At 38.9% G+C, this 13,885-nt stretch overlaps 1 protein-coding gene across 1 annotated transcript; it reads right to left on the reverse strand.

Moving 5' to 3' along the window:
* Positions 1-1,447: 1,447 nt before the first annotated feature.
* LOC139942110 (gamma-secretase subunit Aph-1-like) lies at positions 1,448-13,882 on the reverse strand. The gene is made up of 7 exons (XM_071938811.1): positions 13,585-13,882; positions 12,276-12,431; positions 11,392-11,535; positions 10,093-10,199; positions 7,878-8,000; positions 6,530-6,657; positions 1,448-3,834 (listed from the first exon to the last, which is right to left on the reverse strand). Exons 2-7 carry the CDS (start codon positions 12,386-12,388, stop codon positions 3,679-3,681), a joined length of 771 nt encoding a protein of 256 aa, XP_071794912.1. The 5' UTR covers positions 12,389-12,431; positions 13,585-13,882; the 3' UTR covers positions 1,448-3,678.
* Between the last annotated feature and the right edge of the window lie 3 nt (positions 13,883-13,885).

Genomic DNA, 13,885 nt, shown 5'->3' on the forward strand with positions numbered 1-13,885 from the left:
TTTGATTTTTTATTTAATGTGTATTCATTGTGACAAAATGTGCCAGATAACGAGACCGTAAAAAAGACCGTCCAGCAATTACACACAAAATATCTTGCGCGGCAAGACAAGTTCTAAGAACACTTAACACAACAGTTATCACAAGGTCCAAAAACTAAATAAGTTAAACGATAAAGCAACCCAACAACGAAATCAACAACAAACAACAACCAACAGCAACAACAAAAGAACAAGACACGATATGCAACATGGCGTTACCGCAAACATCTCTTAGTTATACTTCCACTATGCAGAGTGTTAAATTGTTCTACAAGAAAAGAAAACAGAAGAGGAAATAAAACATGGCACCACCCCCTCCGAGGAACAGCAGGACAACTAGGTTTTACTCGAAATTTTATAGTCTCCCAGCTTTCCGAGTCTTTTCCGTGTAGAAAAAAACAAAGGACAAGTTCTTGTTAAAAACTAAGTTTTTGAAGTCTATGTACACTTCCAATACTTAATTCTTCCTTGATCAGTACAGACCAGTGACGTACTACGTAACTGCGTGCGCCATGTGATTGCATGGTGCAGGAAAAACAGCGGGCAGCTAACGTATCTGGAAGAACTGCATCTGCCGTCTGAGCGGCACCATAAGGTGCATGTTTGGGGCCACATTTAGGTCCGGGCTACATTTAGGGCATGTTTGGGGCTACATTTAGGTCCGGGCTACATGTAGGGCTCGGGCTACATTATGGTGCCGCACAGCCGTCTGAAACAGTCCGGGGGGGGGGGGGGGGGGGGTGCTGTCGACAAGTGGCCGAGACAGCGTTCCAGGGCCTAATACCATCTGGGAAAAGAGGTTATTTGGTACATTTGCGTTCTGACGAACGGAACCATGTATTTATGAGACTCCCGACGACAGCAGAAAGAACAACACGACACATTCTTGTTTGGAACTCTCTCTTGAACTTTTGTTTGTATGCCGCACGGCAATTAAAGTTCCCATAAAACAATGCTCAAAGAAAGTTTTTAAAAATGTCACACGAAAAACATAGAGACATTACGCCATATCAACAGTGGCGTGACTAAGGTGAAGTATTGGGGGGGGGGGGTACTTCGGAAAAACGGCGGATCCAGACCAAGTATTGCAAGCGCAGAGTGCGAAACCTCTACGGCGTCCGGGCCCGCTTAAGAGCCCGGAAAATGTTGCATTTTTGATGCTCTGTGGTGCAATCTAACACCATTTAGTGATACATAATTGCTGCAGGAAACGAAAAACCTTCAAAATTTGAGCTTTAAGATGTGGGCTTTTTAGAGTGTGGGCAATACTTAATTTCCATTACAAGACATAGCTCAGCTATATCAGTTTCTTTAAAAATGCATGCATTAAACACGGACGAAAAGGTTGGGTTTACTGCCATATCACCAAAAGAATGAAGGGTTGGTCGGTTTGGAACTCCCAAACTATAAGAACTACACAAATCCTGAGTCAGTTTCCCAATCGTGGTTTATTCTGACATCTTAAAATCGTTTCCTATTGTGGCGCTTTACACTTTACATTTTGAAGAGGCCCTATGTATGTGAAAATTTCACAAAGGGTAACCAAACATAGACGTGTTGTTCTTTGTTTGTTTTGGTTCACTCAATCAATTTAAAAAATAACGTAAGAATAATATTACGAAAAAAAGGAGCTAGGCGGCAATAAGTCAGCAAGAAGATAAAATGACAACATAGTTATCTAACATGCTTTAGCAAAAGTTACAGACATTTGAAATCCAACTGAAATGCGCTGGTCTATTGTGAAATGAAAACAAACCTAAATAACAAACAGCAACAACAATACAAAAATAAAATAAATGAGCTTGTTTTTATCAATTATTCTAGTAGACATCGGGGCCCAATTACATAGAGCGGCTTAAGCACAAAAAGTTGCTAAGCACAAAGCAATATATGCTTACCAGAGTAAGGTTACCAGCCTAACTGCTGTGTCACATGCACACAACTTTGTGCAACAATGGTGTTTTTTCTTTCAGTATTCTCTTGCAATGACCAATTGAGTTTACATCTTACAGATTTGTTATTGTGTCCATATGTTGGGATACACCAAGTGAGAATACAATACATGTCTTTGACATTATTACCACAAAGATGTCCAGTGCCTCTCCAACTGGTGAAAATTCCTATAGGTAGCCACTGTACATGTACTCGGTTTTCAAATAGGGAACCGTACAGGGCCATCCAAATTGTCAGCCGAAAATACAGGGAAGAAATTGAGCACATTATCGTTGATCACAACAGAAACTTCAAGATCGCTAGATTTCTACGATGATTTCTGATTAGAAAAGTATCAACAGCTTGAAGAATTTACAATAATCGAGTGTTATTTACAGACGGCAACCTGTACAACTTATAAAAACCTGGTCAAAATAGTTTGATATTAAATAACCAGTGTATAATAAGCACACACGCCTAGATGTACACGCCTAGTTCGATACATGTATATTTTTGGTATAAAAAAAATGAGTTGGAATTTATATTCACATCTTTTGTACCACTACTTCTGACAATAACATTTAGTCTTTCTCTGTTTTTTTTTAAAAGGTACCACAGTGCCATGCTCTACTCCCTGTTCCTTGAGGTCATTCATGGCAATACTGAAACCATGATCTGAACTCCTTAGGAGTATGCAGCACCGGCAGCCGCATTGGCACACATTGATGATCATTCACATCAACAATCCCTACTCACAGGTACTCATTTACTCATGAGTGATGAGAAGCAATTGTAGTGTCAGCAGTGTCATGACTGGACCGGGACTCGAACCCACACTCTGATTCAGAAGTAGTGTCACAACTGGACCGGGATTCAAACCCCCCCCCCACTCTGATTTCTCAGCCATCAGAACTCAAGTTTCATGCCCTAGACCACTTCTACACAACACGTTACTTTTTCCTATCTGTAGACCCTGCACAGAAATTGTGCACCTATAGCATTATACAGACGTGATTCTCCACAGTTCTTGAAAATGAAATTAAGTCACAGTTCCACAAGACTTCTTTCCCATATTTACCGTTTTTAATTCAGGTTAGCATGAAAATAATAATTACAAAACATAAATATTAGTAATATTACAAATCAACACATTTCAATCAGCTCTCAAGCGTGCACAATCCAAGCAGACTCATTTCATGGCGTTTATAAAATATTGTTGACACTTTCCAGAACAAAAAAAGTAAAATTTGGGTGTAGATAAAAAATTATAAACTACAATGTCTTTTGTTTTTTACTCTTAGAACATTCTGGGGCTGTTGGCACTTTTTGAAAACAACCTCCTATCCGAGTATGTGAGATGCTTGATATCTACAGAGCATGGGTGACTAGTATTGCTAGTATCAAAGTTGACTAATGATTGCTTAGTTGAGTCGCAACTAATAGTTTTTTTTATCAACTCGGTTAATTGGCAAAGTCATGACTACTACAAAAATAGTCCTGCATACCTGCTCACGACAATATTATTTGCTTACGAAACACAATCCGACATCAGTGTGACACAATCCTGCAGAGTGAATTTTTTCACTTTTTTTAGCCTGCGGCAAACAATATGCCGCAAAGTATCTTGGGAATTGAAAAATTTGTTGTGACCTATTTGAGGCACAACTAGTAAATTTCACTAGTCACCCAGGCCTACCTAACTGGTATCTACAGAGCGTAGCGTTGACTTTTCCACCGAAGTGAGATGCAGACACTCGAGAAGGAACCCCCCACGATGAGGAACGCCCAGGAGGACAGAACGAGGAGAACGAGGAATGCTACCGGCAGGGTCACTGCGTACAGCTGCTGCTCATTCAGAAGGGTCTGTGGTGAAACAAGAAATAAGGCAAGGAAAAAAAGGAAAAATAATTTGTTGTTTATTTAGTGTGTTTAGTTATTATAAACTTGTTTTCCGGTAAGAATAATGAATGTTCAGCGCTTTACTTGTAAAGAGCATTTATGACGAGATTGTGCTTATAAAAAACACTGTAATGAAGATGTTCTGCTAATAAAGAGCACTGTTATAAACAGTATTAAAGAGGTTCTGCTTATTAAGAGCACTGTTATAAAGAGGTTATGCTTATAAAGAGCACTGTTATAAAGAGGTTCTGCTTATAAAGAGCACTGTTATAAACTGTGTTAAAGAGGTTCTGCTTATTAAGAGCACTGTTATCAAGAGGTTATGCTTATAAGAGCACTGTTATAAACAGTGTTAAAGAGGTTCTGCTTTATTAAGAGCACTGTTATAAACTGTTATAAAGAGGTCCTGCTTATAAAGAGCACTGTTATAAACAGTGTTAAAGAGGTTCTGCTTTATTAAGAGCACTGCTATAAAGAGGTTCTGCTTTTAAAGAACACTGTTATAAACAGTGTTAAAGAGGTTCTGCTTATTAAGAGCACTGTTATCAAGAGGTTATGCTTATAAAGAACACTGTTATAAAGAGGTTCTGCTTATAAAGAACACTGTTATAAAGAGGTTCTGCTTATAAAGAACACTGTTATAAAGAGGTTCTGCTTATAAAGAACACTGTTATAAAGAGGTTCTGCTTATAAAGAACACTGTTATAAAGAGGTTCTGCTTATAAAGAACACTGTTATAAAGAGGTTCTGCTCATAAAGAACACTGTTATAAAGAGGTTCTGCTTATAAAGAACACTGTTATAAAGAGGTTCTGCTTATAAAGAACACTGTTATAAAGAGGTTCTGCTTATAAAGACCACTGTTATAAAGAGGTTCTGCTTATAAAGACCACTGTTATAAAGAGGTTCTGCTTATAAAGAACACTGTTATAAAGAGGTTCTGCTTATAAAGAGCACTGTTATAAAGAGGTTCTGCTTATAAAGAACATTGTTATAAAGAGGTTCTGCTTATAAAGAACACTGTTTTAAAGAGGTTCTGCTTATAAAGAGCACTGTCATAAAGAGGTTCTTCTTTATAAAAAGCACTGTTATAAAGAGGTTCTTCTTTATAAAAAGCACTATACAAAAAGGTGTTGCTTATAAATATCACAGTTAAGAGTACATTCCTCTCCTTATACAAAGTATATCGATATCTATTTCTGTCACTGACAACAAGAAAGACTGGTAAAAGAAACAGAATGGAGACTTGAGACCCAAGCAAGTGTTAGAAGCACTGAAAGGGTTGGGGAAGGTTGACACGCACTGTGAACAAGTGTTAGAAGCACTGAAAGGGTGTGGGAAGGTTGACACGCACTGTGAACAAGTGTTAGAAGCACTGAAAGGGTTGGGGAAGGTTGACACGCACTGTGAACAAGTGTTAGAAGCACTGAAAGGGTTGGGGAAGGTTGACACGCACTGTGAACATGCTGTGTTGCGGCGCCAACTAACCCCCCAAAGTCTCTCCAGCATATCATGGCAGATTTTTATCCTTTCTGACAATAGGTCCTTGGTGTGCTTTTACTGATGGATATCTTCAAGGCACTAGACACCTTTGGCAATTGTCAAAGACCAGTATTCTCACTTAGTGTACCGGCACATGCAAATTAACAAATCTGTGCAAATGTGGACTCAATTGGTCATCGAAGTTGCGAAAAAATAACGGAATTTGTGTGCTTTCAGATGCATAATAAACGGCTTTCCAGCTGAATTATTTTATTATTTGAGGGAGAAATTACCTCTTTCTCGTAAACTACGTTACTTCAGAGGGAGCTGTTTCTCACAATGTTTTTATACTAACAACAGCTCTCTATTGCTCGTTACCAAGTAAGTTTTTATGTTAGCATTTATGTTTAGTAATTACCAATAGTGTTCAGTGCCTTTAACAAACACAAAAAAAAAACAGGGTCACCAGTGGATCCCATGAGCATTCGTTTTTTAGCCTGCTCATCGCAACTAACTGTAATCTTTCTGGGTCAGCCAGTCAGCCTGGGGCGGGTAGTGACAACCGATAAGAAGATAACAAGGTTAATCTCCCCTCCACTGTCAACGACGAGTTTGATCGATGAAACTCATCTTTCAAAGGTTTGATTGTACCAAACGAAAATATAATAATAATAAAATTCATATTGGTTTTAAAGGCAGTGGACACTATTGGTAATTGTCTAAGACTAGCCTTCACAGTTGGTATATCTCAACATATGCATAAAATAACAAACCTGTGAAAATTTGAGCCCAATCGGTCATCGAAGTTGCGAGATAATAATGAAAGAAAAAATAACCCTTGTCACACAAAGTTGTGTGCGTTTAGATGGTTGATTTCGAGACCTCAAGTTCTAAATCTGAGGTCCCGAAATCAAATTTGTGGAAAATTACTTTCTCACAACGTTTTATACCATCAATCTCTCCCCATTACTCGTCACCAAGAAAGGTTTTATGCCAATATTTATTTTGAGTAATTACCAATAGTGTCCACTGCCTTTAACCCATTGTACACCGATGTGTGTTATACTCAGTGCTTTCCAGAGTTCTGTGAAAAAAATCACAAGTACAGGTTTACTGAATCCCCGATCCCCTGAACTCTCTAAAAAAAAAATAAAAAAATAAAGAGTCAATTGACCTACCAATTCGGATATCAGGAAATGCGAGGCGACCACAATGGCGTTAATGTAATACTTCTTGGTCTCACAGCCGTGGAAGAATAAGACATTCCAGATGATGTGCAGAAGGACCATGGCCATGGTCAGAAAAGCTACAAATGGAAGGTGAGAAAATGGAGCATGTTACAGTAATTTATCTACTGCCCTCTTGTGTTCAATTACTACCTAGGCAGTTGCTTCATATTTCCGCTCAGCCCTAGACTGGACCCCTGTCTTTATACACTTTATACGCAAGGTTAAAGACAGGTCCCCGACTGGCACATCCAGTGATTCCATTGGATACAGTGATATTGGATAAACATGCACCCATTATGCCCAAACAGTACACTGCTAGTCGCATCCGCCATAGAATTGGACCGCGTATCTCTATGTGAAATGGTTGAGGTCAAAGGTTAAAATACACGCCAGTTTTGGAGGCAGGTCTCTGACCTTATTAACGAGCCTCGAAGTGTGACATCAGCAGGCTAGCTCATCCCCAGCGCCTTGTCTTAACCAAAGGCGCTGGGATGGGCAAACGTATCAAGCTTGCCCATTGGTCTAATCAGAAAATGCTCAGTCCCATTAGCATCACACTCACACTGCACGCATTGATCTCCATTGTGTATTCTTCAGTAATATGGAGATCAATGACTGCCCATAGAAATACACTGCATGCAGGACACACTTCCAGGGCAAGAATCTGACCACAAGCTGATTAGCCCATCCCAGTGGTCCTGGATAGGTAGCTGGAGCTGAGCGAATTGCTACATGTAGGTGGGCAACCTTTGGTACATGAATGTAGTTGTCAAGAACCAGTATTCTCGTTTGGTGTATCCCAACACGCATAAATGCAACAACTTGTGAACATTTTAAAAATAAAAACCAACCTCGTTGCATAATATTGTCTGTTTTTTTAGATTACTGAAAAAGGCTTCAATCCCGAGGTCTTTCTCAAATTACTATTTTTGTGTGAAAATTTAACTCTTTCTCTCATACTTCAAAGGGTGTAACAAAATTTGATAATATAAACATCTCTCCAGCGATCTATTAAAGGAACACGTTGTCTTGGATCGATCAAGTTGGTCTTTGAAAAGTAAAGCGTTCTGTAAAACCGTTTGTTATAAAATGCATGTGGGTAGAAAGATGTTTTAAAGTAGAATATAATGATCCACACAAGTATCAGTAGTATTCAGTACAGTACACTCCCTTCCAACCATCATTAAAATAAATACACTAACACAAAATGCAAAAAAGAGAAAAGTACACAGAATGAGTGTACTACTTCCGCAAACTTCACACAAAATAATCATGAACTGAATCCATCTGAACTAACCTGAGGTAATAAGGAAATCCGGAGGTCCACCGTTGATGCCCACGGTCCCAGGTCCCTTGGAGTCTGCCACGATGTTAACCAGCTGGAAAATACCGCTCATTGTTCCAAAACCGAGACCCGCAACTGCAATGGTCAAAATCTGTATTATTAGCTTTATAGCAGGTGCCATTACTCATTGAACTAACTTTATAGGCCTACGACAATGTTCGACGCTGACACATCTATTTGCCAGGCTAGCAAAATGTGAATTTATGTGTTTTTTTTATCCCCTTGAGGGTTTTGTTTAACTTAATACTCTAGGCCTACTGTTTCTACTTCTGGATTCCATGAATGACGATATAACTGTTCAGACCTAACTAGGCCTAAGGCATAAATTTCATAAACATTATTATTATTATTATTGATGGTTCATTAAAATTGAACTTGTATTGTATGTAGCCAATGGCTTAATTGCATCAATACATTAAAATATTACAAAGACATTAGGCAATGAACAATAGATGGAACACAACAAAGATTTTTGTGTTGACTTCAACACAGATTTTAAGATAATTATGATTTACATGTAATATCCGTTGTTTATTTGAATTAGTCACCGTCCGAGGGTGAGGGGTGTGTCAATTAATGCCAGTGCCCCCCCCCCAAGCATTAGATGGACACACCCCTCTGTATAGTACCAAGAAATGCTAAAAGCACTCCTCAGGATAATAGCTAGTCCGTTCCTACTGTCCAAACAAAACTAAAGTTAAACCTTTCATTCCAATTTTAATAAATTAAATATCTAAGCCTAAGAAAGAATAATAGGAATAATAATAAGCCTTTATATAGCGCCATCTATCTAGAACACTAAACCGAGTCGCTGGAGAGGAAAAGAAATCAAAAAAAAAAAAATTTGATACAAAGATAAGAACAATAGTAACAATTGTTATCAAACATCGCTTAAACACCATCAGGAGAAAGCAAATATAAACTGCATGTATGATGACCTGAACAGAAATGTTTTCAGAATACAATTTAACAAGAGCAAATACATGTAGAGGCATGAAGCAATATAAGCACACCCCAATCATTAACGTTGTTTATATTATGACCGAAGCAAATATCACACAAAAAATTTGAGGAAGAAAACAATATCATACAAAAGAAAATCAATGTGAACGGCAAACTTATCAGTGACAACAAATATCATGCAGATAAAACACAAAAAATACAATATGGAAAGGTTTGTGGTAACACCATGTAATGAGTTGGGGTGTTTCAGAAAAGAACCGCTGGTTTCAACTCGACGTTTCGATCAGTATGCACTGATCGTCTTCTGGAGAAAACCAAAAATACAGTGACATATCAGTGACAAAAAGCATCACCAATAAAACACTAACAATACAGAGTTGGAGAGGGGGTACAATATTAAGAGACTACAAAATCAATGTACAATTGAAAGCAAACAATTTCAACTAGAACAGGATATTAAAAAACAAATTATTATACATGTCAGGGGGCTGCAAAAGTATAATGAAATAATAATAGTAGTAATAACAAAGAACAATTTATAAAGCACAAAACAATTGCAGATCAACTCCGCCTTTGCTGCAAGGACCAGACAAAAATTTATAAAGTAAAGTTCATGTACACATATGCATTGCACAGTTAAAAATAATTATAGAAAATAGATAAAATATACACAGAGCGGGCTTAAGAGTTGGGGGCAGAGGGCAGAATGACTAACTCATGCCATGAAGCCATAGTCTGGGCGTTTAGTGACAAACAAACCCTCCACTGTGCTTATGGCACACAGAGGGCACACAGAGCCAGAGAATTCTGGGAGCTGGTCAGGGGTGGGGGGGGGGGAGGGGGAGGAACCAAAGCCATTGAGCCTTGATCTGTACATTTCATGGATGACACAGTTTTTTTAGCACACAGGGGCCATCACCAAAGTAAGGGAAGGATTGTAGGAGAGGGCAGCCAAATGCCATTAAGCCTAGGTCCGGGTAGGTTTAAGAACCATACAAAAGCGTGCCTAGGGGTAGGCGGGGGGACCAAACCCATGTCATAAGTCTTGGTCTAGGCGTTTCATGACAAACACACCCACCAACGCCGGCCTAGAAGTTGGGAGAGAGGGGTAAAGTGGGACCAAACCCATATCATTAAGCCTGTGCGTTTTATGACAATGGCACCCGTTACTGCGATATGACACACAGGACCTGCGATTGCTCACCATATGCATAGACATGTCGTGCACTGTCTGATGTTCCATTGGAATCTGCTGATGTTGTCGTTGATGGTCCCGTCTGGTTGAACTGCTGCAAACCATCCTCAGCTTTCCTATAATAAAGCAAGCGAAACAAGCCGTTCAACCTCAAGCTACAAACCTGCGCTTTTGTGGCTGGATAATAATAACAACATAACATTTATAAGGCGCACAGTATCTGGAATAGTTCCATTCAAAGGCGCTGGATGTAATTTAATTCTGATACAGAGCTGAATACTGATATCTTAAATATCGTGGCAAAATGTGTCAATTACATTATATCCTGCACCAGAGTCCCCGCAGGTATCTATTTATACCCCTCGATGGAAAGAAGCAATTATAGTGAAACAATTTGCTCAAAAACACAAGTGTCAAGACCGGGTTTAGAACCCACACTCCGATGACTTAACCACCAGAACTTGAACTTGATGCTCAAAACAACTCTATAATAATATTGAAATCATATATAATGCACGTATCTACCAAACAAAGTACTGAAGGCGCTGAGTAATAATAATAATAATAATAATACAAAACATTTATAGGGCGCTATACAAAGAACAGAGCGCCTAACATTAACAAAGGGAGGGCAACATAAGAACAAAAACAAAACCAGACCAACGACAGGCTAATAGAGAAACAAAAGGAGGAGCAAATTAGGATGGTTCTGGAAATAAAAATGTCTTGAGGAGGCATTTAAACACAGCCAACGACGCAGCTTCTCTCAGACTTGGTGGTAGCGCATTCCACAAGCGCGGTGCAGCAACTGCAAAGGCTGTGTCCCCGGCTTTTATATATACAAACTTTCAGAAAGATAGGTTATTGCAGTGATGGATTCTGAGACCCAATTATGTAGCACTTACAGGGGTTTACAAGGTGCTACGGCGCATGAAGCAGCCACAACCAGGAACACCGGGGCGAACCCCTTCTCATTTCAATAAGTGTACTGGGTTCTTTTACATGCGTTACACAACACATGGGACCAACGGCTTTACATCCCATCCCAAGGACGAAGCAATGGTAAAGTGTCTTGCTTTTAAAGGACACAAGTGTCACGGCTGGGGATTTGAACCCACACTCTGCTGATCAGAAACACCAGAGTTTGAATTTGATGCTCTTAACCGCTCGGCCACGACACTTCCACCATGACACCCTACAGGCATAGTTAGGTCTTGATTATTAATTACACACAGACTTCCTCCCTAAACTGGGGGGAAGTTTCTACACTGCCCTACAGCTGGGTGTTCCCCAAGCCTGTGACTTTACCTCAGCAGTTTGAAGTATGCAAAACGAAGCAGCTCTTGGAAGAGCACGGAGAAGGTGAGAGCAAAGGCTAGCTCCTCCCGGAGTGGCACGATGGCAAACCACCAGATGGAGGACAGCAGCAACGCTATCAACCAGAAAAACATCCTGCAAAAAACATTTAGTAAAAGTTATGTTACAGATACGTTGTTCTTGTAAGACTAGAGCAAGGCAGTTTCCCTTTGTAAGAGCTGCAACTATTGGGAGTGCGTATAGACCTCATCCAGCCACCATCTTAGTGGTAAAACGGTGACCAAACAATAACAATGCACAGATTTGTACGAGAGGCGCACAGGATTGGCCAATGAACAACCGCCTTTTGACCTCTAGGTGAGGAGGCCCTACTGAAATGACAACCCAACTAGAAACATGTTTGAATTTTGGACACTGGTTTTCCTGTGTTTGGTTAAACCGTGGTCATGAGGCTGTTCCGACCAAACAGTAACCAACTTGTTGGCTTAGTTAGGCTTGGTTTCAAGATGCAGTCCTGGAATTTAATCTTTGTAAGGGCAAGGCCATTTTCATTTTGCAAAGGGCACTTCCATTGTCCATTGGGAAATCATTAAGTCAATGGGAAATTTTGAAAGGGCACCAAGGCCATACCCAGGGGCAACGGAGGCCATGGACTCTGTTGTCTTTGTGTAATATCAGGCCGCATCATGGCCAGTTCATGGAAAATGAGGTTTCAAGAATAAAATTGCAGGACCTTTCAATCTCAACTACCGGTAGTGCTTAACATGGTTTTAAACAAAAATAACATAAAACGGTTCAAATTACAAATGTAAAGTGCACTACAAACATTTGCATATTTGATTAAATTTGAATTAATTTGCATAAATTATACATACCCAGCCATCATGACGATAACCCTGAGGGGGTTGTGGGCGATGGTAAAGATGAAGAGCGACATGGGTGGTCCATAGGCGACAAACAGTGCCCCGAATAACTGCATCAACGTCATCTTGAATTTTAAAGTTGTCTCTCTGGATGTTCAGCACTAAAAACTAAAAGGAAATATTCATAATGGTCAGATAGGTTGCAAACTTTTTTTATTGTTAATTGAATATTCAATATTTTAAAGATGAAAAACAAAACAACTAATGATATCACAATTCACAATAAATAAAATAAAATCAGAGAAATTTGTTATTGTATTCTCAGCAAGTACATACAAAAAATATTGATATGAGCTGTACTCAAATGACACTTCATGTTCATAATTTTTACTTAAATACACAGACAAACATCAATAGTATTAATCACGTATAACAAAGTAATTCAAGTGTAAGAAGCTTGACCTGCTGGGACTGGAAGGAATCAGAAAGACGGAATAAATAAATGCACCAAGTTCAAACCCTTTCTTAACAAAATAAAATGCTATACAATTCAATTCAAGACAATGCAATAAAACAGCAAATAATTTCAATGCAATACAAACAACAATATAAATGCACAAGTACAAGTAAAGAAGTTCAGAAGTCTGGAAGAAACAAATTTGTGAAGAAACAATGGCAAATACAAATTCAATTGAATAAACAAATCAATCAATAAAATACAAGTCACAAATTGAGCAGAATATGGGTATAGGATAGCCCTGTGGTAGGACGTCAGTCAGTGCCACTGCAACGGAGGAGTCCAACCTGGGCTAGGTATAGGATACAAAATTAAAAAATGCACACTGGATTTAAAATCGACAAATTTAAACCTCACAATCACAACTTACGGTGACAAATAATATAAAAACAAATATTAATAATTTATTGTTGATTAAAATTGGGAGACAAACAAAAGTTGTGCGACACAAATAACGCAGAAAGATGTTCGTATCCTGCCAGTCTGACACCACTTGTTCACTCACCACTCCATTTTTAACCAAAACTGTTCTTCAATTTTGTTGAAATTTGAATAAAATATTAAAAGTATTATTTTATTTATTTATTTGATTTTGAACATTTCATTACAACGAATAATTAAAAAGTGCTGGCACTACTAGTAGGGCAGGATACAGACATTTTTCCAAAATTAATTCACAATATTCAACTTGAAGTTGTACATAGATATGTAGAAACAAGAACCGCAGACCGAATTTCAGTCATTTAGAGCATGGAGGTAAGAAGAAGACATGGTTTGGAGGCTGCACTATTCCTGTGTACCTACCAAGTTGTGTAGAAACGTCGAGTCGACCCGAGTCGAGTGCTAGTGTGTGATGTACAATACAAACACAAACACGGTGGTTATAAAAGACACCGTCCTTCCCAATTTCAGTGAGTGAAGAACCCAATAAATTATCAATACATTCGAAATATTCACGCCAATTTGGAAACTGGGGACCACCTAACTGTTACCCACAATACACACACAAACAAAATCAAGAATTCGGCAGCATATTAGCGATTTTCTAACACAGGAAGTAAGCGCATACGAAAATTACTGGACACAGTTCTTTCTTCACGAAGCA

This window comes from Asterias amurensis, chromosome 9, assembly GCF_032118995.1.
Source record: "Asterias amurensis chromosome 9, ASM3211899v1".
Classification (NCBI taxonomy): Eukaryota; Metazoa; Echinodermata; class Asteroidea; order Forcipulatida; family Asteriidae; genus Asterias; species Asterias amurensis.

Excerpts from the sequence above, each read along its gene's own strand:
- LOC139942110 (XM_071938811.1), bottom strand. The coding sequence starts at position 12,388 with ATGACGTTGATGCAGTTATTCGGGGCACTGTTTGTCGCCTATGGACCA. Across the intron at positions 10,200-11,391 it reads GCATACTTCAAACTGCTGAG|GAAAGCTGAGGATGGTTTGC; the intron begins GTAAAGTCACAG and ends GCTTTATTATAG. Across the intron at positions 3,835-6,529 it reads ATTTCCTGATATCCGAATTG|ACCCTTCTGAATGAGCAGCA; the intron begins GTAGGTCAATTG and ends GTTTCACCACAG.